We start from the raw sequence: 27,725 nt of genomic DNA on the forward strand, positions 1-27,725 counted from the left end.
TATTTTTTTCTGTAATAATTGCAGAGTTATCATTTGGGTTATTTAACTTTCATTCTGTAGAAGTATGGAAGGCAGATAGTGTTGAGGGAAAAGATGAGCTTCCGAAATAAGTACTACTATTAATGACAGGTAATGAAAGGTGACATTTTTGCAAACTTGAAAGGATAAAAGTGTGACTTGATTTTTTAAAAAATATTCCAACATATGCAGATATAATGGAGCCAGACCCGAAGCCCATAATACACAGAAAATGATTCCAATATACAAGGACACTAGTTTCTCCTTGAAGTCAGAAATTTCAGTGTCTTTAACTCCATTATCAAATCAAATTTAGGGGTCTGAAATTTTAAGGATCTATCTACCTTATTCATCCAGGTATGACCTGGCTAAGTCCAGTGTAGGTCTGCACCATTTATATGGGTTCTAATGGGTTAAACAAAGCTCTGATATTAGCAGCAGAGCAAGTTTGAGCAATTGCTTCCCTTTCATGAATTTCACACTGTGATTTTAATCCTTGCTCTTGCTTTTTCCTTTGACTGAATCTTTGCATATCAAAGAAACCCATTTGGAAAGATTTTAATATTTGTTATGCTGGACTATTGGGCTGATTCAATGAAATCATGCCAGGACTCAGTCAATAGTGACTAACATTTATCCCCAAACCAAGGCATCCCACCAGCTTACTTTAAGATTGGAAAGAAATAACATATTACGCTGTTAAAAACACCATAAACAAACTAAATCAGACAAGAAGGTGTATTGTTTGTGAAGAGCTTTTCATAGAAGTCAACGGAGAATAAGACAGACAGGTGTTTAACAGGCAATTCACTGGTTTTCTTTGTTACATCTGAGGGATCTGAGGAGTGAGGAAAGATATATGCATGCAGAATTGATACAAACTGAGAGAGGTAAAGGTTCATAGTTATGAAAGTGCGTACTCCACAAGGGAAATTTGAAAGGAAAAACTAGAGATGCAGGCCTTTTCTAATACCCGAGATGAGTGGTTTTGAGAGGAATTTCAGTTGCATCTTAAGAAAGATAATAGTGTCAGTAACCAAAAATAATATTTGAAGCCAAGTGTTTAGAATCAATTTACAAGAAGAGTGATTGAAGGATACTTATAATGCTCTGCACGCTAAGATCTTGAAACATCTTAACCAAAAGGAGAAAGAAGAAAGTGAGTTACAGGTTTGGTAGGTTACAAGGGTAAGAAAGAAAGGACACGAGACTTTCTTTTAATAAAAGTTATGATAATAGCAAACATAAATTTAAAAATTGGTAGAAATATTAAGGTAAAATATAAATCATTTTATAATACTAACAAGTAGAAATGATCTAGACACAGAAAAGGAAATAAGTATGTGTTAGTCCCTTTAAATTTCTAGAATATTTTGAAATCCATTTAGTAAAAATATTTAATAAATGATTGTAACAAGAGATTTTACACAAATAAAGACAAAGACCTAAAAAAAATAGACATGTAAATAGAATTCAAATATAGTATAATTAGAAAAATTGTGATAGAGACAGAATCACATGTCAAAAATCAAAGAAATATGAATCAAATTTTTATATAATATGTAAGGGAGAAAAAACAACGAAGTATTTGACGGTAACAAGCAGAGGATAAAGACAACCTGTTGAAAGAGTATACAAACTAAAGATAACGGTGCCCAAAAAAATAAAGTGTGGGCAATGGCAAAAATTGTTCTAGAACTACTTCAATGAGAGGAACAAGATGTGTGCTCATGCTCACCACCGGCAAGCAGGGTGCCTTCAACTCACACGTGGGACAGTGAGTGCCAATTCTGAGAAAATACTTTAGGAGCACATATTCACTAAGTTGGAGAAGAGTTTTAAACCAGTGGTCCATTAAAAAGAAGTGATAAAATCATGCCACATTGTTTATAGCCATCTTCTGCTTTGTCTCTGTTCTACGCCGTTGGCGATCTCTCCTGGAATCCGTGGCTCTTCCATGCCCCATTTAAACACTATGACACATTGTGATCAGATTAATTTCCTAACCACTGAATTCTACCCAATAACCCTGAAGCTTATAGCTAAGAATGTCTCTTTTTGCCTTACAAAAATATGTTTCTCTCGAAATCTATAGGGTCAAATACAAGCTTATTTCATTAATGTGCCTTCCAATCAGATCCCCGAATTTCTGCTACATGCTCTTTATTTCAGCCAAAGTGAGTGCCATCCTTTTACTAAATACAATTGTTGTTTATTTATCTTCATATCTTTGTATTGTTTCCTTATTTTGGCATTTCATTCATCTTGTATTTGATGAATTTTTCATAGCATGGTGGAAGACATAGTCAGAAAGACCAAAAGTTCAAGACTGGCCTGGGCAATGTAGTGACTTAGTGAGACTCTGTCTCAAAATAAATTTGTAAAAAGCACAGGGATTTAACTCAGTGTGAAGTCTCAGGGTTTTATCCCGAGTACCAAAACATTTTTAAAAAATTAAATGAAATAAATAAATGTACATAAAGACTTAAAAAAGATTTTGTGCTGGAAAAATAAGAGTGGAAAAAAAGGGAAAAAAATAATTGAAATGTATTATATACACAAACAAATTTCCTATAGTGAATGTTGTCATTATGTATTGCAAGCATATACTAATAATAGTTTTTAAAAATTGATGAATAATAATAAATGCATATATATTCTTTGAAGAAAAACAATAGTTGAAAAAGAATTAGGGTAGAGAAAACCAGTAAAACATAGTCTTTGTACATTCATAATGTTAGACTCCTGCTAAAGAGCCTCTATGGTCACATTGATCCAGGCATACTTTTTCTGACCTTGTAAATAATAGGATGTACTGAGAAGACAACCCGGCCCCTCAACCAAAAGGTAAACTATAAACAATGAAGATTAATTACTCATAGTTTAATATTCTTGTGTTTCATCTGCATGAGTGTTAAAATCATGTGTCTAAAGACCTTAAATTTTGCCTGCTAAGACAAATTATTGTGGGATGGAAGGTTTAAAAAGGTAGCTTTGGTCAACTTGTGAAAAGGAAGGCCCAGTAACAACAATCTGGACAAAATTTTGAAAGAAAAAGGTACAAAATGTACATTATGTTTTAGATCTAAAACATCTACCCAAAGTCCCATGTCTAGAGGTGGATCCTGGTCTGAACTCGCAGAGCACTGTGGCCACAACCTGGAAGGGTGCATTAGTGTCTCCAACTTTTCCCTTCTCTTCTCTCTGCTTCCTGACCACTTTAACTATGTCATTTCTGCCATGGAGCATGACTGATCTCCCTGACACTGCAAGCCAGGATACACTTACCCTTTGAAGTTACAGGTATCATGTGTTTTGACTAAGTAACAGGGAGGCCAGCTAATATAAGGATAATCAATGGGCTCATTAAAAGAAATGGATAAAAAGGAAGATTAAATAAACACATTCGGTACAAAAATTCACTAAGATGGTAAATGCAGTGCAGTACATGTCTAGGGTATGATTTAGTGAGACTTTCAAACACATTTCATGGTTTTTTTTTTTAAAGAGCTTATAGAAGAAACAGTTAAAGTGTGATATACTGTAATGCTATAGACAATCTAGGTTTATGAAAATTCTTGAGGCTGAATTTGGAGAAAGTAAATTGTGTGTACAAAATATTTAACTGTCCGGTCTAATTAAGTTTTTCCTAATAAAAATAAAGTTAGAATGAGAAAATGTAATTGCTCTATACGAGTGAAATATTATTCCAGAGATCCAGTATAGAGATATTATTAAATTAGACTTTCAAAGGTAACGTAACATTTAAAATAATCTAGTTATTTGGGTGAATGTCAGGCATTTTCTGACACACAGAATTTATGTATGTTAGTAATAATAATAGACCTGTAATTTAGGTCTAAAACTGGTATAGAAACCAAGACTATCTCTTCCTCATGAATTACCTTAAGGATTTTGCCATTTTTCACCCCTTATGTGTATCAAATTAAGTGGGTTCAATTAAGGAAAAATATAATACTAAAATTTTCTTGATACCACACAAACTGACATTTAGTTAGTTCTTAGTATAGTGAAACAGTGCCCATAATAAGTAACTGTAACTATGTTTTGTTTTCCAGCTGAAATTTGTTCCCCTTGACAAAATGAGGGCATGTACTTTGGGAGAAAAATGACTATATGTCTTTTATTCTAATAATTGTTTTTAAGGGGCTGAGAGTTTAGCTTAGCGGCCTAAGCGCCTGCCTCGCAAGCAAGCAGGCAGTCATGAGTTCGATCCCTGGTAATGATAAAAACGAAAAAGACCAAAAAAAAATTGTTTTTAAATTTAAGCTGTCATTATATATATTGATAATATCTCCCAATTTAAAATTCCATTATAAATTATAAATTTATAATCATAATTTCTAACTTTTTACATTTAGCCTTCATTCAGCAAATGATAATATAACATCTATGATAGATCAGGTATGTTCCTGGACTGTGGGTCACAAAGATAGCTAAGATATGTACTTGCTTGTAGATTACTGCCATTACCAATTCTTGGCAGTTCTACGTCACATGAGACAACATTGATTTAAATGTACTTTTCTGGTTTTAATTACTTTTTGACTTCTCATAGTTGACTGAGTATTCTCTCTGCAGATATGAAAACCAGAACTACTGTACTGAAATGCACACATTTGGGCTAGGCTGAGCCTGCTTCTACCTTTTCCGGGGTACCACTGTGACTCCACAACTCTCAGCCTCTGGGACAGGCAGACAAAGCATGAGGCTGGTTTTGGGTGCTGGGTTCTCAACTGTAACTTCCCGACCTCCCAAATTATCAGTGTCCTACATATGTAAAATGATTTTAGCTTCTTAAAATTCCTGTAGTACATTTTATTAGACCCACATCACATAAACACTTCATGATATTTTATTTCAGAATCAGAACATAAACGTCAGGCATCACCACATTTTTCAGAAGACAATGAAAATTGAAGGAAAGAAATTCATGTTCCTGAATAGCTGTAAAGGAAGTGGACGAATTCATTCTAAAATCCTTTATGAATATTCAGTATAAGTTCTTTATGCATCTCATGGTGCGCAGCTATTAAACACAACCATACTGATGAATAGAATAATTGCATTAAAATATGCCCTCATTTCAGCTTACTCCAAACCCAACAGAAACTGAAGTAATGTATAACCATGAGATGTAGACAAGGTACTAAATAATTAAAATCAAGAAGTCACTTATTCATTCACTCCAAGATTTGTGTTGGAGTTTTTGCATAGTGCCAAAGAACTATGAAATATTGGGTAGAGACATTCCTGGTGGACAGCATAGTCTAATGAGAGACAAAAATAGAAACATTTTTAGGAAACACAAAATTCCAACTTTGATAATTGTTACATATAATCTCTATGAGGGGCAGATTTGATGCAACCCTGAAATGAGAAATCCGTTTCAGGAGCACTGACGTTTGACTTCAAATCAGACTAAAAGTTAAATAAAATCAGACTAAAAGCCAAAAACAGAAAGAATGATCAGAATGGCTGCGAGAGAAAACAGAGAGATGTGGTTCAAAGCCTGGGGACAGGGACAGGTAACAGGCACCAGAGCACCTTACATATTGTGTTCTTTTATTGTACACCCTCTAAAGGCAACAGGGTACTACTAAAAACCTGTTTTAAATCAACAGCTTGAATTTTGCTTCTTGTTTGTTGAGGATCTGAGGGAATGTGATTAAGTTTGCATTTTGAAAAGATCAGTCTTCTGCACTCAGTGAAGAATATGTTTGGAGGTGAAAAATGGGCAGAGGATGATGGTGACTTAAACAATGGTGCTAGGCAGACAGAGATTAATGAAAAGCTCTCAGGCTTACGTCTTCGAAAATACACAGTTTTCTAAGTGAAAGAAATGTCAGTTTGAAACGTCATCTCCTGTGATGCCAACAAAAATGTTCCATTCACTCTACGATGTATGGTCACAGATGACTGTAGAACAGCAATACAATGACAGGACTTCAAATCCCAAATCTGTCCTTTAATATTTTAAATTCAGAAGCTCATAACCAGTGCAGCAGTTTAATGGAATCATTACCAGTGGATAAGGAAATGTCATCCATTTGCCTCCCCTGATTCCACTTGGACATAGGCCATTGTTTCTACAAAAAGTGGCTAAGAGCCATGCAAGGTTCCAAAGGAAATTGGCCTTTCAGAGGGGCATAAGAAAAGATAATGCATATTGCCACCGTAAAATCGCTAATGAATATTAAGGGTGGCTTTCATTTGTGGTGATTGAAATGAACTCATAAATTCTCTCTAGGATGCGGGAATCTTTTTCTCCCTGTGGAGAGATTTAATGGATTTGTGGCATTCTGAATGATTTGGCAAGAAATCAGAGGTACCTGTGCAGTCACCCACAAAGGGCACTTAGTTTTTGCGTGTCATAGTCAACTACCACAAAATATTTTCTGTGAGAACCCAGAATGATTGATGCAACCTACTGTAAGTCATGACAAGATGTCAACTGAAAAACTGGAAAAAGAAGTGGTTAAAGACACCACAGTTTTAAAAACAAGTTTGACTTTTAGAAAAGTGTTGTTTCCTTTTAGGAAAAAACAATGTTAACCTGCCACCTGCAAGAAATTTAGAACAGTTGTTTGTGGCAAAGGCCATCACATTTTGAGGCCATGGAGAGCTCTGACTGCTCTCTGTATGCAGTAGATTAAACTGTTCCCACACAATGATAAATATATCACAAAAAGCAGTAACAGGAATACAGTAGTTGTAACAGTTAATGGTACAACTTCCAGTTAGAACAATATTCTTTGGGCTGCTTTGTCCAGTCCTCATTTTCTGTGTGCTTTTTTTTTGTAAGTTAATTTTTTACATTTACAGAATCAATAACTTTCAAAGTTTTATAGTACTGAAGAGGAAAATCGAACTCAAGAATTCTAAGAGGTTTGTTGGCTATATAGGGTGGGGCTAACAGATAGTTTCTGAAAAGTGAAACAATAAACTATCAAAAGATCAAATGATGATTTAGACTAAAATTATTTTGCACATGTGGAAGGAAAACCAGCAGTGTTTCAAAATTCACCCACATGAACCAGCAGTTACCCTAAAATGCGTTCGTCCGGTTTACTATAGTAGGTGGAAGACAATCTCTTTCGGATAAAGCAATTCTTATTTATTTATTTTTGATTCCGGGGATGGACATAAAAGCAACTCTTTAGTGCTGGAATTTCAAATACTAAACTAGAAATAAAAAAAATAATTCTGGGTGATTTTATTTGGTTTAAGAAGTATATTCCTTTGTAAAATGAATTTGTGATACTTTCTGTGATTTCTTATGGCATGACTAAGACATTCTGAAAAGATATTCAGCACTTATTTACATGAAGGAATTACTACCATGAATTATGACACCAGATTCCTTTCAAAAACTGGGTGGCAGAGATTAGTTTCATAGGAAAATCTCTCTGACTGTAGACTTGGCTCCAGATTATGCTTTCCTTGAGTGGGAAAGTTTTTCATTTGTGATGATTCTGGGCTAGAAAAGCCAAATGGTTTTGGTTATGGATTCTTTAGCTTTAAAATAAATAAATACTGCTAGATGATAAGTAAGATCTTTTCCATGGATAAACATAATAAACCAACTTTGCAAAAGAGTGAGTAGTAACTGTGGTTATATTAATCTATCACTGCTGAGGAAGGACCTAATTTCCAAGAAAATAGTTTCAGGGTCAAGTTCTTATATGGCAGAATGGTGAGCATCAAATTTTAAAATAATTAAACAAGAAGCTATGTGTAGTCTTTTACTTATAGCCATTACACAGATATTAGAACTTAATGTTTCTCATATGCCTGAGTTTAGGATATGAGGAGGACTTAGGGGCCTTATCCTAGTTGAGAATCTAAGGCTTTTGTAAGCTCAAAAGTTTGAAAAAGAGAAATGACATTGGAAGAAAGAATAATAGATCATACGTTAATTTTAAAGAAAGCAATCTCAGTTTCACAATTTTGCTAGAACATCATATTTTAAAGCTGTGTTTCTCAATGTGTAATTCAATGAATCAGCTGCATCAGAATTGTCCCTGGATTTAATATTTGCTTGTTCCAGATTTACTAAATCGTAATTTCTGGGATGGACATTCTTTCACAAGGTCCTTAAATGATCTTTCTATGCTCATAAAAGTTTGAAAAAAAAAACTCTGAATCGGGGAAAAAATTCATTATCCCTTAATTTTTTTAGTTTGTTCTTTACTAATTCAAGAAATCTTTTTGCAAATCTTTTATTTTTTCAAATTATTAATTCTAAAAGATATAAAAGCTTTGTAAAGTAAGTAATAATTAAATTTTCTGAAGGAGGCTTTAAGGATTGAGGAAGCTTCCAAAGCTCAAATTAGTGTTAGAAGTGAGTTGGGATTTCAACCAAAAACCTCATTCTTAAGTATCACTTAGAGACCTCACACTGAGAACACAGAAAAGGAAAATGACACTAGAAATGCACAGGGTGACCCTAGATCATTCTCAGTACTCAAGGTCTTTATGATCAGCTAAAAAAGTGCACAGTGCCTCCAATGGGTGCAGCTGACTAATCCCCAGAGGTAGTTTTGTACTTTCCAAATGACTTGGTTAAAAATCCCATTAGAGTGTTTGGGACTTTTTATAAATCATGGGATAGAAAAATTCCAAAATAAAGGGTATAAGAAAGCATTAGGCCACTTACTGCATATTTTCCAGATTTTTAAAAATATATTTGAATATAAAAGATTTTATATCTGTAACCCAATTATTATTTTCTTTGGTATCTGTGTAAATCAAATTTAATTATCTTAAATAAATCATTGCCTTTTTTCCATCAAGTTTAATCAACACTGGACTAAAAATTGTGCTACTTCTTACACCTTACTAACAGACTCTTATTTTGTTTGTTGCTATTTTATACCCTCACTTCCGACAACTCTGTCCTGGGATAGGTGTTCAGGGGGTTCCTTTCCTGTGGTTTTAGGGGCCATGAGACTGTCAATACTACTTCTGCATGACTTAAGGCCCCTAACACAGCATGCCACCAAATCACTGAAGAGCAAGAGTCATCTTTTCTAACACTAAGTCAAAGCAAATCCCCAGTTGGCTAATTATTAAGCTTACTATAGCAAAAGCTTCTAATATTGTTTGGCTATGATTTCTAAATCATAATATATTGAACCTTGCTATATCTTTTGGAAGAAATCTTAAGGTGGGGTGGCCATGGTGGTGGTGATAGTGTGTGTGTGTTTCTTTGTATTGCATTGTAATAATTGAAAAAGAAACACTCAGAAGGGAAATGTTACATGTGATACACCAGGAAAGACCTTGCTCAGGTTTTATTTTTTATTAAAAATGGTAATTTTAAGTGGTGTCATGTATTGGTAGCTGTATAAAATGCAATAGATTATTTTTAAAGTTCCTTTAAATGGCAAAATAGATTGCGGTCAATGAAAAACCAAAACTGTGGTTAACTGAGAACAAAACTAATGATTTAGAAATATTTATATTAAAGGGTGTTTGTGTTGGAATTGAATATTTAGTTGTACAATGCAGAGTTGCCCTCAACCATCTTTGTTTCTCTAAATCAAATCTTTTCACATCCTTTCTAGGCCTTCAGTTTCCCAAATGAAATGATTTTACTTAGTGCCTAGGCAAGTCTGAATGTCAAGTTACATACAAAAATTTTTCAGGTTTAGAAAAAAATCCACTTTGAGTAGCATGATTGCTTTTTAAATTTACAGTATTTATGTTTAAAGAAAATAATTATATTAAAATTTTCCTTCAAAATAATTCAATTAGAAATATATACTTCATGCTTTTAGTTATATAGTATAGGTAACTTTTTGTAATAATGTCAATTATAGTATTCTAGGCAATGAACTTTAAGTAATAATGAAATGGCCATATGCGTTAAATGATTTACTCACATATGAAGTACAGTATATCATTTCTCAGGAGGCTGTGATGAAATTTCAGAATGTGAATCCAAATGCTTTAACTGTCTTCTTGCTCTCTAGTGATTCTGTCATTTTAGTGAAAAATATTACTTATAATGTCTGTGTGCAAACATTTTTATGTTGCTTCAAACACTGAAAATGTATCAAAGTCTTCTGTATTTATAATAGGAATTACTTAAACTACTCAAGGTTAGAAACCATTAGAGAGTGGATGGCCTTTAGGTGTGTCATAGGTTTGAATGCCACTTACCAAAATTAGCAAGAAGTCATTGCTTGGAAGAAACCTACCAATTATCATCACAGTTCATGACATTTGGAGGAAATATACCTAGAAAATTACAGTTTCACTTCAACATCCTTAGTATTGATCATAGTTGTAGTATATGTCTGAAGTTTTTTGCTTGCATAGGGATAGACATTTCAAAATGTAGATATAAATCAGTTTCTCCAATTAGGATAAAGATCATGGAAAACAATTCTGGGAACTCAAATGACTAGCTACTGGAAAATTAGTTTTATTTATTTCATGGTTATGAAACTTCAAATGAATTATTTTTTATCAGCATCAAAATATCAATATCAACATAATTTAAAGATAGTCCAAGGCATTTCTTGATATGTGGTGGCATAATTCCAATTTTGCCTCTGTCATCACATGGACACTCTCTGTGTTTTTGTATAGTTTTTCCTTTGTGAGAAACCATTAATATGGCCCCTTCTTTTAAATATATCAGCCTTGTTGAATTAAAGGATTACCTTGCCACATTGACCTCCTGTTACCTAATCCAAATAAATTTGCAACAACCCTATTCCCAAATAAGATCACACTCTGAGGCTCTGGAGGCTAGTACTTTAGCATATCTTTTGTATTGAAAGAAATACATAGCACATGTCATTCAAATCTCATAATCTGGCCGTAACCTAGCACTTATCAGACCTTTATTCTGTCTTTTCCCTTATATAACACACACATTTGCTGTAAAGAATTACTTTTCATTTCCAGACCACAGCAAATGCTCTCAGTCCTCTGATCCTTTCACATAGTCTGCCCATTGCTAGAAATACACTTCACCATTCTCTTGCTTAGGTGGAAAATCCTATATTGCTCAATAATTTTTCAAACATTGCCTCATTAGTGAAGCCACTTCCTTACTTCATCTTAGCAATTTTCCTCTGTGTTTTTGCTACTTAATGTACATTGGACTGATACAGAACTGATCACAGTACATTGCTTTCTCATCAGCTATTGTTCTGCCTATTTTCCAGGGAACTACAACAACGTCTTTGAAGGCAGTATACATGCCTTGCTATCTTTGGACATAGGGCACAGTGCCAGACCCATAGTAGATTCTCAATAAATACTTTTAAACAAGATAAAGTTACCCTCCAAATCTTTGAACATACTTGAAATGACAGGAAGAGCCCAGAATGAATTATGCCTGTGGAAAATTCATATCACATTCAATCTTCTCTCTGCTTGCTCTAAAAAGAGGATTGTGTGAAGAGGCTCTCACTAGGGTAAGGAAAGCAAAGGAAAGGTTCTTCAGTTGTGTTAGGATTACGAGATTAAAGTTGCATTGCCATAAGGGCTAGCAACACAAATCTGCAGTTGTCAAGTAGGTTCCATGGCCAGATTATACTATCCTGATTGTCAGTGGAAAAGATGACCTTTCCTGGCTAAAATGAAGAAGTTGGCTTTGCCTGGATGATATGACATACTTACATATTGCATCATGAACTGAAATACAAATGTTTATGCTTTCCCCCTGATATTTATCAATTCATGAAGTTTCTTTCCTCTTTTGACAAAGTTGGTTTTCTAAAGCATCATCTCCACAAAGATGAGTTAACATCAAGTTAATATCTAATAGTCAGAGATTTATAGGGTCAGTATTTTTTTAGAGATTTTCATAAACAAATAGATATTTCATTTCAATGAATAAATTGGAAGAAAGGTTGTAAACTCAAAATTAGAAGTCCTGGAATCAGAAGCTGAGTAGGTGGAAGGGGAAACTCAAATAATTTCCCAAATACTTCACATACTTCACAGAAAAGTTGTTTGAGCAAAATAGTTCATGACACAAGAGACTGGAGCCTTGGAAAATAATGACATATAAATCAGTAATATATTATTATTATCATTAGGAATGTATTTTGCTATGTCATGGATTTATCTATAAAATAGTAAGTATTTTTAAAGCAGTTTGTAGTCTGCATCTAAGTTTCACAAAGTTTTTAGTAATCTAATTCAACATTTGTCTCACTTGCTGTATCTCTCTTTGTTTTAAGGGGTACAAAATCTGAGATTTTACTGCTGATGTTTGTCAATATCAGAAAGTAGTCTAAAGTGTATGTATACAGAGAAGTAAGCTTATATATTTATTGAACAAATATTACTAGAGCCTCTCTTGTCTAGGCTTTATAGTTATATAAGCAATAGGCCTGGCTTTTGCCCTTCTAGGTAACCAAAACAAACAAACTAGCAGAATAGTAAAAGCTATGAATCACCTCCATATAATTATTTGAATGAGCCCTTCTGTGTAAATGAAATGAAGACTAATGACATGGAGCCAGTCACGTCAAAAGTAAAGGTAAAAACCAAAGCCTAATACCAAGAAGAACCAAATGGCTGTTAGTTCCACCATAGAGAGACAGGGTCAATATGATCAGATGGGGAAGGGAGAGGAGAAAAGCACACACAGCCAAAGGGCAAGGAGCTTCAAGTCTTCCCGCTTGTGTGAAAGACTAGAGGTTAAGGTCAACTGCAAACCCACAGCTAAATGCTAACACCAAACCTCAGGGAAAGCAGAACTGGATTCCCCCATAGAAATTTCCCCTATCTGGCAGGTCAGGATAAAAAGATATTCAAATATCATTACAACATGTGATAGTAAGGGAACAAGTTATGCTAGCCAGGCATATGTACAGACTTTGGAAATTAGATTGAACATGTTACCAGGAAGTTGAGTCACACTGTGACCACATGCTAAAATTAAACCGAAGCTTGAATCCTAGGAATCTCATGCTTTCCTCTTTGTAGATGGTAGAATTAGCATGTATTAAGACTTTCTATGTCAAGAATTTTATATATTTCTCCAGAGTTAGTTCCAACAGCAATCTTCTTAGGGAATATCTATGTTAAATCTTCCAAACTTCACTCACTTTTGTCATTTGACAGGTCCTCTATGAATGAGTGGCAAAAGGAAACGTACACTTGCCCGAGCCTTGTTTGCTCTGCACAGTAGTCTGCAAAGCACATAACCGATCGTAAGAGTCGCTGTAGATGGGCACAATTCCTTGCTCTGGAAAAGTCAAATGAGTATCTGATTTCTCTCCTTCCAGCTATTGCTTTTCAGTTAATTATTAGTTTTCTTGGGCTGCTGAGCACAACTATTAAATTAGCTATTTGATTTAGCATACTACTTAGTTAACAAAGAAAACGAGGTGGTTTTTTTGCCATTGTTTTGTTTTGTTTTTATTTCTTACCAGTTTAGTTGCAAAAGTTATAAAATTTTTTTATGAGAAAGCAAAGTAGTATTGACTTACAAGGAGCAAACTTGTAAAATCTTGTAAATGATCACTTGAATGTTCGCCTCTTAAAAATGACACGCATAGATACTTCAGAAACAGCACACAAGAGGAGTTCTGAGCAGCTGTGCATCTCTGTGGCTTCTCACTTTATGTGGAAATTTTATTTTGTGTGTGCTGCATGGGGGAGGGTGAGATGTAGCTATTTACAATATGCTTAGGTTTCTAAGAATTTCTTCGCTAATCCTTCATCTCAAAAGGAAAACGTATAACTCTGTCTCAATGAAGCTTATCCATATACGTACACATACATACAGTATGTGATTATCACGTCATTTGATTTTGATTTTGCTGTGGTGAGCATTGTAGATTAAAAGCATTTGTCACAATTCTATCTTATTCATTTGCAATTAAAATAATGCAAAATTGTAATATTTTACCTTATAACAGTACTGTAGTGAACGGTGAGAGTGTGAATTTTGTATAAGGGCTTGGACTGCTTAAACAAGAGACTACAATTAACAACTCTTACAACCATACATTAACACAGTTTCTTAGGAAAAGCTCTAAAATCTAATGTCTTCACTTTGCATCTGCTATAAATTTTGCTTATGAGTAAAGGTAGGAAGGAAATAGATATGATCTTTCTTTTACAGTTTAAGAATGGCTTTTCTAAGAAAAGGAAGTTCATATTTATCTCTTCAGTAGTATTTTATTAATTACATTTTTCTTCGGTAAGGTAGACACAGGATATCATGGTCTGTTGATCAGCATAACGAACCTTCCTCTTGTGCTTCTGAAGAACAAAATACAAAATGATCAGGGGATTTTAAGGTGTATGTCAACTGTACTGTGCTCAAAAAAAGTGACTAAAAACAGCTGCTTGCAGACATTCCTTTTCTTCTGATCTGTTCTACAATGAACAGAAATTACTTTCAGCCAAATGAAATATAATTTGGATGATGCTGAATTATACTCTTAGTTTGTTTTGAATGTTAATGATAACACAAATTTTTAGTTATTGTTTTAAATCATTTACAAAGAATGAATTGGTGAACAATTACATAGGGTATGGTTTCCTGACTTTGAGAGAAGACTACAAATATGTGAAGAGAAAATAAATGTTTGCCAGTGCAAATGGGGCTCCATGGTATATTTCATGTTTGTGTCATGTGTCCATGGACAGAGGAATCTGTGCCATACCAGTACCTATGTCATCATGTCAGTCTTAAAAGCTGTGAGGTGGAGGTAATGACGGCAAAGATCAGTTTTATACAATCACATGTGTGTTTCCTTACCAGATAAGATAGAGAGGTGCAACTGTTTTAAAAGGTGGCACGCAAAATGAGTCAGAGGTAATAAAAACATGAAGAAATACAGGCAAAACTAGATCTGCTTAGGTACAGATGCTATGGTTTGAATTTTCCACATCTCCTGTCTGTTGGAAATTCAGCCCCCAGTCTGTGGCACTGTTGAGAGCAGGTAGAAAGGGGCCATTTGGCAAGAAATAAGGTCACTGGGGATGTGGCCTTGAAATGACTATTGAGATGTTGGTTGGTCTCTTTCTCTATCTTTTTGTCTACTGGCCACCATGAAGTGAGCAGGCCTCTTCTAGAGCATGCCCTGGCTATGACAGTTTATTCTGCAACTAGACTGAAAGCAACAAAGCCATGAAGCCATGGACAGAAGCCTCTGAAACCATGAACTACAATAAACCTCTCCTTTTAAATTACCTTAGGTGTATTTTTGTCACAGTGATGCAAAGCTGACTGACACAATTATGGATTAGCTACATATGATTAGCAAAAGCATGCAAACTCATGAAAATAAAGAGAATTTGGAAAAAAATTGGAGAAGAGGTATCAATTAACGTTTTAGCTGATGAATGATAAACAGAATCAGAGCAAGTGGCGTATCACAAACTGCGGAGGAATCTGCAGGAACTGAGTCAGCTGGTCTCACAGAGCCCTAGAAGTCTCTAACTGGAAGCCAGAGAGGCAGCTTCTCTCCTTCCTCCACAGCCATAGCAGGGCGTGGGAGGATTCTCACCTGCAGAACCTGGTCTCGGAGGAAAAAAAAAAAAAAGAAAGAAACTACTATTTGTGGGTGTTCTGATGACAGGAAATCCATGGTGTCAGATCACCTGACAACCACATTGGTTACACAGAGGTCCTTGCTGGCTGACATGCTACACTCTTAGGAACGCAGCAGCTACCAGGAAGTATGAGACATTTGATGGTAACTATGAAGTGAGAGACAGAAGAAATAAATAAAAACAACAAAGGCAGTAAGTAGAACAGAGGAAATGTCTAAAAATGATAATTCATTAGTTGCAGAGACATAAATATTTCATGTATTTATTAGTTATCATCTAGTGTGTAGTATATGTCAGGCTCTGCTAACTTTATAATAGACTTTCAATTAACCTTTGTGACAATACCTATTAGGTAGGCATCACTATTATGCATTTTAAGGGAAGGCTAAGTAACTGATGAAAGTTACATTTTTAAACAGCAGAGCCTGGACTTAAGTCAGAAAGTTTAGTTAAAGTCTACACTTTTTGCTTTTTGAAGGTCTCGCTGTATAATTTCGATTGGTTTTGAACTCGTAGTGTGACCCAGGCCGGCCTTAAACTCCTAACTATCTGGGCCAACCTCATATCTCAGTCTCCCCAGTGCTGCAATTAAGGAGTAGCTCCTATGCTGGCCCACATTCTTAATCATTGTGTCTAATTGTTTCTGCAAATATTAAGAGTGGAATGTTATAAAAAGAGAACAATCAGAAACCTAAAAATACTATAACTAAAATAAAATATAACAAGGATTAGTGGAAAAAATGGAATTTTCTCAGAATCTAAAACAAAAACTCAAGGAAGTAAAAAACAAAGAAAAATATATTAAAACAGAGTCTCAATCCTAGATGGTCAACATTAAACTAATTTATTTCTAAAATGAGAGAACATAAAGAGATGATGAATTTATCAAGGAAATACAGACCTTCAGGGGATGAAAAAAGTCACCCTTATTAAGACACATGACATTTTAAAATGTACCACGGATAAAAGAAAAATATGGATGAGGCAGGGGAGAAAGAATGGAAGGGAAGGAGAAATAATTGATACATACAAAAAAAAGAAAGCAAAAATATTAGACCTTTCAACAAACCTGGAAACTGGAAAATAAATGAAGAGTCCTAATCCTGGAAAAATAAAATGGTTTGCAACCTAGAATCCTATTTCAAGTCAAAATATCATTCAAATGTGAAGGATTTCAAAGGACCTATGTGTTGTTTTTCCATTAGGCAGACAGATTTCTGCAAATGAGAGAACAAAAAAACTGATGTGAGACTGAAACCAGAGAAGATTAGAAGTGATTAAAGAAAGGTTTCATTTTAGCATTAAGTAGACAACAATCAAACTCCACTGAAGGAAGGAAAGAAATCTAAAATGTTTGAGCAATTGAAATTGAAGTGTAGTGTTTAAAATTAAATATTTAAAACAAATCACGACAGATTTGTTGGATCATTTATTAGGGAAGCCTTAACAATAATGCCCAGGGAAATAATTCTATAAACAGAGACATTAATTACAAAAGTGGACAATGAAAGAAACATGAAGCATTAATCACTATTTGACTTAGCCATTGGCAGGGATATTTACATAATGATAATGTAAGTAAGTAATGACTAATTATTTAACTAAATAATTTTAAGGAAGTTGGAGAGTGAGAAGAGTACAGAATCCTCAAGAGCAAGAACAGTAATCAGTACATAATGTCTCATACTTAAAACAAGAAAGTACTGGCCTGTTATTTAGACAGATGGATCTAACCAACTAAAAAATAGCATTAACACTGGAGGATCGAACAAGGGATTGCAGTAGGTAGTTTCAGTGAGTAGGGATCCATGAGAATAGGAGCTTCTGTTTTAAGTTGTTTTAGCACAGTGTTTTTGTTTTTACAAAACTAAATATTAAAAAACTACCATTAAAGGAAAGATGGAAAATACTACAGAAATGCAAAGATTATGATCACAGTTTAGATATGCTGTTGAGACAAATAAAAACTGGTTAAAGTTAAGAGTCCAATACTGAGAGAATAACAATTACTTTCTAGAAGCAAAAGTTGGAAAGTTACAATTCCAAACCAAAGAGCAAGTAGAAGAGGTAGTGATTCGACAGATGAAAGCAGTTTACAGACAGATTATTTATCAAAGGTCATTACAAGATGTCTTACAATGTTTAGGTTGCTATAACAAAATAGCATGAACTGAATAGTTTTTAAGCAGCAAATATTTATTTCTTACAGTTCTAGAGACCAAGAAGTCAAAAATCAAGCCACCAACAAATCTGTTGCCAAATGATGTCTTGATTCTGGGTGCACAAATGTCTTATTATGTTCTCGCATAATAGCAGGAAAGAAAGGTCGCTCAAATCTCTTTTATTCATGAAGGCTCTATCATTAGGACCTAATTATCATGAAAGACCCTTTTTCCTAAAACCATCCTTGAGGATGAGAATTTTATTATATGCATTTTGAAAGAATGCAAACATTCAGATCATAGTACCAAAGATCTTCAGGCCTTACAAAATTTCATAAAGTATAGATGAGCCTCATTTCTACTCTTAAACTGATTTACCTATGAATAAAATGCATGAATATATGAATAAAATTAGAGAACATTTCCATTTAACATTGAGCAATAATAAAGAGTCTCAACAGTGAAGCTGGGTTGAAAGATAGTAGCCTTGTCCTGGTGGGGTTTAGTCTTAACTACAGAAGAAAATGCCGGATTGGCCACAAACTTTTTTTTACACAGGTTATAATTGAATCAATTTTCTGTACAACCAGCTGCCAACAACTCAACATTATGCTTTCCCTAGTCCTTTCTATTCTTGACCCCAAGTGCTGTGTAAATCACTATTTTACGCTAGACCTTGTAAATGGGTCAAGACATTGTTATGACATGGAATGATTGTTATGAGCTGAAGTTTTGGAGTGAATCCTACTTTAGCCCTTCAAAGATAATAACATTAGTAACAGTTCATGAAGGTTGGTGAAGATTGCATGAGAAACAATATATAAAGTGCATAGCGTTATTCATGGCATATAATAAACACAAAATGAGAATCATTATTAATGATATTATTAACTTTGGGAATAAGATTACTTCATGAATATTATGACTTAATCATAAATGGATGGTTTTATTTTATTATTATTCATTATAGCAACTACAATAAGGTCCTTATATAGATTTGCAATCATTTCTAAATATATGTTTAAAAGTTATTGAAGTAAGCTGAGTAATTTACATTGAACTTTATCAGCTACTCTATCTCGAAACACATTTGGGCTGATATTTCTCATTTTTTTTATTTTCCTACACTGTGTTTTCAAACATTTTGTTATATGTAGAAGAGATCTAACAAGTTCTTTATCTCTTTCAAGAAAGTTTCATCCTAAAAGATTCTTTGGGCTCATTGTTCATCTTAGATCATTGATCCTTTTTATTTATCCTGACTCTCAATTTCTTCTACAAACAAGATAACAATGTGCTGCATTATCTCTTTAGATTCTTAAAATAAGAAATTATTTTGCAGAATCACTCGCCAAGAGACTTCCCAAGATAAGGCAAAACTGACTAGAACCTCTCATTTCTCAGAAACACATTTTAAGCACAATAGTAGATCCCTTTGGGGGGGGGCATGTTATAATTAAACTCTATCAAAGTTTTTAAATTTAAAATCAGAACTAGCAATCATAATCATATTGTTTCAGGGACTTGATGTGCCTATTCTACTCTAGATATATATACTAACCTTAGGAATCAAGTTTGCATTTTCTAGTAAAGCTTAAATTCAAAGAAAGGGAAATAACTACACAAGTCTGTGTTCATTGAAATCCATGTAAAACTGCTTAATGAATCCATCTCTGTTTGGCAGATTGTCTAATAAGAATTAAAAATTCATTAAGTCTTTGTTTTTCTTAAACCTAGCGGCTTCCACTGGTATCACTAATATTCTCCTCTGTTTCTCTTCTTTATGCAAGGGAAAAGTAATTAAGAGTCTTCCCTTTTCCTAATAATTTAAGTGTTTAGGTGTATCGCTTCATCACTGTGATGGCTGCAATGAAACTTAGGCAAGGCAGCATATCATGAGGAGAAATTAGTAGTTAATTTCTAAGTTAAACTTCTCATGCAGACTCACTCCAAATGAATTCAGGAACTAGGGAGGAAGAAGGAAATTCCTTAAAATAGAAAGAGAAGTAAATAGAGACTCCACAGGCGGAATAAGTAAATTACTTCAGGGAAGAAATACAAGAAGCCAGGAAAGCCAGGATTCCTATCACTTATGTCAGCCTCATGGAACCACCATTATAGCTTGGAAAATGTTTTATTAAGAATACAATATAGAGAGGCCAATACAACACCCAGTTCCCCACGTGCCTTTAAAACTAACATTTGAATTATTTCAGATCTTTATAGAACTTATTCAGATGCCGCTATGAAACTGCTTTAGGAAATCCTTAGTAGAAATAGGGTTTATATGACAGAGTAGGATCTTCAATGCCACTAAGCCATAAGCAGAGAGGAGTCTGAACTTATTTTATGAATTTTCCTTCTCTATTGAAAAAAGAAAGAGTCTGTTCTCAGGAGCCAGATAGAAGGGAGAAACTATCAAGGTTAAGTTTTTTTTTATGACTGATTTTTTTTCTTTACCATAGATGACTAGATTCTGCAGATTTTAACAGAATATAGCCCACTATTTTTCTATCATGACTACTGTATTTTACATTCAGTGTTAATTTCAAAATTGAAGTGTATGACGATTTTATCCCCCTTATTTTCAAGTTCTTAGAAGCTGTCACTCTGTTGTTCTCCTCCAACAAAGCTTTGAGATATACTTGCTTGTCTTTTAGGCTATACTTAGTTAGCGTTTGGTCACAGCAATCCATGAAGGAATAAGATTTACTGTGACCAAATCTTCATGTTAAAGAAGGTGTAACTGCTGAGTCCCATTCTTCAGATTTGATTTTGAAACCCTTCATTCACTGAATAAACATAAACTATAGACTAGGCATACTCCAGGTACTACTAGGTTCATTATTAGCTGGACTTTATAGAGGGCACAAACTGCAGACTCAGGTCAGCGTGCAATCAGTGTCTAGCAATTCAGGTCAACAGGTTTTTCCATGATGGTAATTTTTCTGAGTCTTATGCTTTAAATGTGATGATTAACATTTTAGCACTGCACTAAATAAATATGTGTAAGATTGTTGAAACAATCTTTCTATTCTTCACCTTACTTTCCTATAAAAATACACCACAATCTGCCATTTGACTGTAAATTCTTTTTTTGTTTTGTTTTGTTTTGTTTTGTTTTTTAGTACCAGGAATCAGACTCATGATCTCATGCTTGCCAGGCAGACGCTATGCCACTGAGCTATATCCTCTGCTCAGTTGCAAATTCTTTAAAATTTTGACTCACCACCCATGATGCAGGTAGTACCTGATAATTAGCCCACAAAGTTCCAACCTTGTTTAACTCTCTCTGGGTTATAAAACTGTTGAAATATTATGTGAAGACAAGTGCTTTGAGACTGAATTTTTGCAACTTCCTTGTTTCAGTACAAGTCTTAAGCAACATGTGGCCATGTGGTTTAATCATCAGTCGGAGTTAAGGAGCTCAGTACTGACTTTCTACCTGCATCCTGTTCTGCCTTTCTTTGACTTTTGAGGTTGTTGAGTCACTCATTAAACATCTCAGTGTTCTCAGAATTCCATCAAACAGAACAAAGGTGAAAAATCTTGGCTACCTTGTCATCTGAGATTTTAACAACAAAGAGTTTAACATTGTGAGGTTATAATAGGATTTCAAATGTCATACCTGTTTTTCAATCTCCAGAATACATTTATCTTGAGTAGAATGATCGGAAATTACTTATTCCATCGGCAATTTTGAAGGAAAACATTCATTTTATTTATATTCTAAACATTTATTGTGGTATTAGGGATAGACAAATGCCTAGAGATCATAAACTGAGATTTTACACAAAGTTCTTGAGTATAATGCTTTAAAAAAAAAAAAAAGAATCAGTCCAGGTGGGTTACCAGGAATGTAGATGTTTGATATCTATTGATATATTTGTTATCATTGCAGAAATAGAAACTGGAACAAATACCACCATGAACGTAACTGATATTTCATGCCCTTTTAGGATCCAAAAAATATTTAGACATACAATTTTTCTGAATAAGCACACTAGTAAGTGTGGCCTTTATCAGTGTCAGCTTTTGTTCTCCAAAAACCTCTATCATATAATAAATAAAGCATTATCTTTTGTATTTTATTGATTAAACATCATTGAATCTATGTATTCATAGGTTAAAGATCTAGAGATTCAAAGGATACAAATGTTTCAGTTAGAAGATGAATTTTTCATGACTTTCAATTTACTAAAACATATTAAACATTTATTAAAACAAAAAATATTTGCTTAGATTACTTCGTTAAAACTCAAATAGAAAGTTTAAAAGAAAGCAAACTTCTAAGGAATTATCTACCTCTAGAGTACTCGTCTTTAAATCTCATTTCTTCATCAATATTTCGAAAACATCAGTCCATTAATTTTCAAAAATATAATACTACGCAACCGTGGAGGCACTGGCCTCTAAACCCAGAATTCTAGGAGACTGAGCAGGAGGGACTGGGGATTCGAGCCCAGCCAGGAGCCCTGCTCAGACATTTTAGCAACTAAGTAAGAACTGTATGAAATGGAGATGGATGGAGTGGAAAGGAGGGAAGGGAAAAAAGACAAGAAAAAGAAAAATAATTAAGGTGTATTACATACATGTACCTATTTTCCATAAAGAATGTAACCAGATTATACTACAAACATGTACTAACAAAAAAGATAAAATGACATAAATCAAAAATAAAAAAGTTGTGGGTGTAGATTAGTGTAAATGACATGGTTTTAATCCTCAGATACGCCATATCAAAAATAAAGAAAACACATAATCTTGTTTTTTTAATATTGAGTAGAAGCATAGTAACTATAATCTTGAAAGCATATTTATTCATTTCTATTGTAGAACAAAAACATACTGGGTTTGTTGTTAGTGAACAGGTTTGATATATTGTCAAATGGCACATAATAGACACCCAATTTGATAATTTTTAAATAAATTAGTAAAATTTTGTGCTTCCAGCAAGGGGTGCTTAGAGGTGTGAAGGAAAATTGAGTCAGTTGATTGAGCACCTAAACGTGCTTCTAATTAAGAATGTGGCACTACTGCTTTTCAATTCAAAGACTTTGTAAATTGAAACATGGGTTGGTTTTCTTAAATTGGGCCAGTTTTATGAGAACTAGCGTTGTGGACATTTTCTGACTCTCCCTTTGGGCAAGTCTCAATTTAACAAGAAACTCGAATAAGCACACTAATAAGCTTTTACTTCTAAGTTTCTTGGTTTGGACTTTATAATAAAATCTTTAATTTGATGAGGAAAGGTTTTCTAACGCATATTAGCACTATCCAGCCCTATTAAAGGAAGAGCTTAAATACTTCATTGATCCATAGAGCAATCACTGGAACAGCAATTATGTATGAGAATAAGTCATTATATTTTGTGGCAGAGAGACATCTGGTTAATTGGGAGTTCATTTAGTTGATTTCTTTATTAATCAGGACTTTATAACAGAGAAATACATTTAAAAAATAGCTTATGCATAATCATGTACTTCTGGAGGTATATCTGCCTCTATATTTAAATTAATTTCATTTATACTTTGTTTACAAACAGGATTAAATGAGATTAATATTGTTTAAATTCTTGTTTGTCTTCTAACAATATTTAGTTAGAAATGTAAACTGATTACCCTGAGGCCTCTCTCCTTTTTAATAATAAAGACACAATATCTCAAATTTAGGTTAATCTGTTGACTCAGGTATTTCTTTCCTTACACCCATAGGATCTCATAAGTTTTTATTTTTATATAAACTAAGAAAAGAAGTTTTCTTCAGAAATCTTCATGGTCCTTGGTAATATTGATAGTATATCACAGAGTGAGATTTGATAATCTGTCTCCTGGAACATAGCAGAAACAGAGCAATACAGTTACCAAAGAATTACAGTAAAAAAAAAAAAAACAAAAAAACAAAAAAACCCCGCCCTTTACCCATGTAGATGTTGAAGTCATATCCTGACCAAAAGAGGAAATGGCAGATCACTGGGCTCAAACTTATCTGATGCTGTACCTCACAGAAGCCAACTGGCTGTCTGTTTCTAGTCGTTTCTGAACAACAGAAAGTATACTAAGTAGAAGTAGTCTGAATTCAAAATGCTGAAGAGAAAACCATCCAATGCTTCAGAAAAGGAGAAACATCAAAAACCAAAGGTAGGATCATTTCATAATAATCAAATAAATTAAACCATTTCACAGAACACACACACTGTGTTCTTAGCTGTTGGTCGTAAGTCAATTCAAGCACAGAGTTGACAGCAAATGGCGAATACAAAAAAATTGCATTGGGGGGTAAAATGTTAGCAATCAACAATTATTGTCTCTGAAGTTTTTATGTATTGTGTTTGTTTTGTTTTGTTTTAATTTCATCAGTTACATCTTTAGCTGAAGCTTGAGTCGAGATCAGCTCCACAAATCTCAATTTGGCTGTCTGTGTTTGAGAGGTTCTATGAGTATATTTGAAATCTTCAACGACTGACTTTGTCAGTGTCTGTTTAAGACTAGCACAATTTTCTCTCTTAAGAGATTAGCTTTTCTTAATGCATTTAATTATTAGAAAGTTGTAAGTGGAGTTATTTCAATTATTGTGTGGATGTTAAAATATGACTTTGTTTTATGAATGCATTTTTCCTATTATTTCCCTTAAACTAAAAAATTTTTTACTGGCTATGATTTGAGAAAGAGGATTGGGCTATGTTTTGAGAAATATCCACACCCCATCAACTGAAATACTTGACTGTTGGTATCATGTAGAATACTATTCTATACTTTTTCTTGAAATGAATTCTATTTTTAAAAGTAGGGTATAGGATAATAAAGCTTAAATTCTGTCCCAGAAAGCTAAATGAGATTCATTAACCAACATTTAAAAATTATGAAATACTGAGGTCAGAAAATTTCTCTAATAATTGTACATTTCTTGAGTTTCCTAGGTGAATAAAATTTTTAATCGGGACAGTAGCTAAATTTAGATGTCTTTTTTAAATGATTGATTTATTGTTTGTTATCAGCCTTTGTTTGGCACTTGTTTTAGATAAATGGGTTGGAAATTGATTGTGATTTTTCAGATTGATGTGATATTGGATGATGATCAATGTTTTGAAACACTTTGAAAGTTATTGTATAACCTCTATGAAGGAAACTAGAAACAAATTATTTTTAATCTTTGAAATCCAGAATGCTGTAACTTTATCAATTTTAATACCTTCTAACACAAGAAGATACAGTGTTACAGGCCAAATGAGCATCTTCATTTGAAATTTTAGCTGTATAACATATGATTTCTATCTTTTCTAATAAAAAAAAAAACTCGTGATATTTTTCAAAAAATGCGAAATAGTTTTTAAAAGTATCAATAGCAAAAACCATTCTAATACATGTAAAACACTTTTCATGACATTGACTGTCTAATTTGTAAAATAAAAGCACATTGATAAAATGTGCATGAGAGAACAAACTATCACAGAAAATTGTCATATTCAAGCTTATTAACTGTTTCTATGACTGAATTCTTATTTAGGTAGATGGTTTCATTCCGTATCAGTTTAGAGATGTGTGAGTTTAAATACATAAGTATAATTTATACTTCAGATCATCTTGGTCCTTTATTTTTTATACTTATCCGTACATGCTTGCAATCCATGATATTTACATTTGATTTCTATTTGCATATGAATACACTCCATCTACTCTGCTTCCATGAACCCATTCCCTTTCTCCATATGTCTCTTTATTTTACTCTTTAGTAAGTCCTTTCTTTTAATATGGAAGAAATATTTTTCCAGTTACTATGGTTCTTAGTTCAGTTATTTCACTGTGCAATTTTCTTTGAATCTTTTATTTATAAAGATCAAAATCCATGAAAGGTGGCAAACGTGGATGATAGAATGATCCCTGCAAATAAATGGCTAGGAAAAGGAAGAGTGCAAATCCTTTTATCAACAGAAAGGAAATGTAAGTCTAATGTCTACAAAATAGAATATAACCACAAAGAAATTCTTCTGCAATATGAATAATCATTCACTGTACTAGTTACACAGCAGATGATGGTCTCTATCTCCTGATCCCTAAACACACATCTATTGTAGTATACTTTCAAATTTTTAGCAAGAAATTTTCTTTGTTATAGTATATGTTGAAATAGATAAGAAATAACAATATTAAAAATAAAAGAAAATATTTTTCAATAACTTAGTTCATCTTAAATCTCATAAGTTACAGTTCAGGTAACCAATTCAATTCAAATGTAAGACATATCCTATGGTATCTAAAGTAAATATTATGCAAATTTGCATTTAAACAAATTAAAGTTAAATAGGAATAATAATAGATGAGAATGTAATGTGCATTTCAAACCTGGAAGAAAGAAATATAAATGTTTGCTCCATAAAAAATGATAGAAATAGATATGTTTTAGATAGAAATAGATAGAAAATAGATAGAAAAAATGATAGAAATAGATATGTTTTGCAAACTTTAAAATTTTACACAATGTATACATGTATCAGAAAATCACACAGTACCTAATTGTTATGTACAAATTTAATATTTTTATATATCATATGTCATACAAGAAATAAATGAAGACTTTACTTATGAGTATTTTCAAATAGGCCCTATATTTGTAATGATTAAGAATATTCAGGCAGTGATAGATTTTATAAAAATCTTTGTATCCAAAGTAACATCTTCTTACATTCGGAATGCTTGCCAATAAACATACTCCTGACTAAAAAAGAAGTAAATTAAAACACATATTAAAATATAGTTGTGCTATCTATAATTTTATCATTAATATATATTAATATACATATTTTTTCATTTTCATAATATATTTTCATAATATTTTCATTTATTCCTTTGTTTATTTTTTGTTATGGGTTCTTTCCTTTGCAGTGTTGACAAGGCCACTAGTTTCAAATTTATCGGAAGACATTCACAACATAGATTGAGAGTCCTAGATCAGAGATATTTAAACTCTAGAGCCTTTGGAGAATTGTTACAAAATAACCCCATTTTATATACTGGAAAATTATTGAAAATATCTAGTTTAATATGAGCCTCAGCATTGTCCAGATATATAGTTAAACTCCAATTTTAAAAGAAATTTGATTAATAGTGGTTAAGTAACCACCATTCAGATTAATTAAAAACATAATCTTATTAAAGTATTGAAACTTTCTGGTTAAAGTTTGCTTTTACATTCCTACCACTAGTGCTAATACTGATAGTGTATATCTATGCACTATCACATCCATGACATAGAATTTATCTTACATTTTCATACTATATTCTAAAAATATTGAAACTATAGAGTATAATTTTACTTTTTTTGACTATATTCTTTATATTTACTGAGAGTGTATTACATACCAATTGCTGTGCTCAAAAAAATGTCTACCAATTCATTTAATATTTGTGATAACTATGAAAGAATCACTCATATTTGGCCACATAAATGAGCCTAAGAGATACAGAAGGTTAATTATCATTTGAAAAGACAAATAGATGAAGAATTAAACTGTCATATCAAATATATAGGATGTCAATTCAATTATTACCATTCTTAATTATCTTTTTAAAGTTTTATCCTATTACAAGTAACAGGAATGTTAGCATTACTTCTGTTTCTGACTTAATTGGCAGATCAATTTTTTTATTTTATAAAGCAAAACAGAAAAAAGGATACAGAATTTCAAAAATAGAAAGAAATTAACACTGCTTATATATTGCAAATTATTATCTTAGACGTATTTGTTCAAGTTACAAGATTTAGGCACAAAAATCATCAAACGAAGAAAGCACAAACTGTTGCATATATATATATATACATATATATATACATGTATGTATGTATGTGTGTGTATATATATGTGTGTATGTGTATATACATACACACACACACAAACACACATAAGATAGATAACTGTACCACTAATTTTTGTAAGTTCATCTAAAAGGACAGATCAGTTTTAAGGAGACCAGGGAGACCTTATTT

The 27,725-nt window shown here is 33.2% G+C and overlaps 1 protein-coding gene across 4 annotated transcripts in view; it reads left to right on the forward strand.

Annotated features, from left to right (window-relative positions):
• Samsn1 (SAM domain, SH3 domain and nuclear localization signals 1) overlaps nt 1-27,725 on the forward strand; it is a 129,938-nt gene that overhangs the window by 56,196 nt on the left and 46,017 nt on the right. The window contains exon 1 of one of the 4 annotated variants that reach the window (XM_005003429.3): nt 23,704-23,881. The exons of 2 other annotated variants lie outside the window; for them this stretch is intronic. In XM_005003429.3, the coding sequence (XP_005003486.1) occupies nt 23,825-23,881 (57 nt within the window). In that variant the 5' untranslated portion in view covers nt 23,704-23,824. Of the gene's footprint in view, nt 1-23,703; nt 23,882-27,725 lie in introns of those variants that run through there. One more of the 4 variants, XM_063224732.1, reaches the window with a different exon arrangement.

Source organism: Cavia porcellus, unplaced genomic scaffold, assembly GCF_034190915.1.
Source record: "Cavia porcellus strain 051 isolate PalLab524CR breed Dunkin Hartley unplaced genomic scaffold, mCavPor4.1 scaffold_15, whole genome shotgun sequence".
In the NCBI taxonomy this organism is placed as follows: Eukaryota; Metazoa; Chordata; class Mammalia; order Rodentia; family Caviidae; genus Cavia; species Cavia porcellus.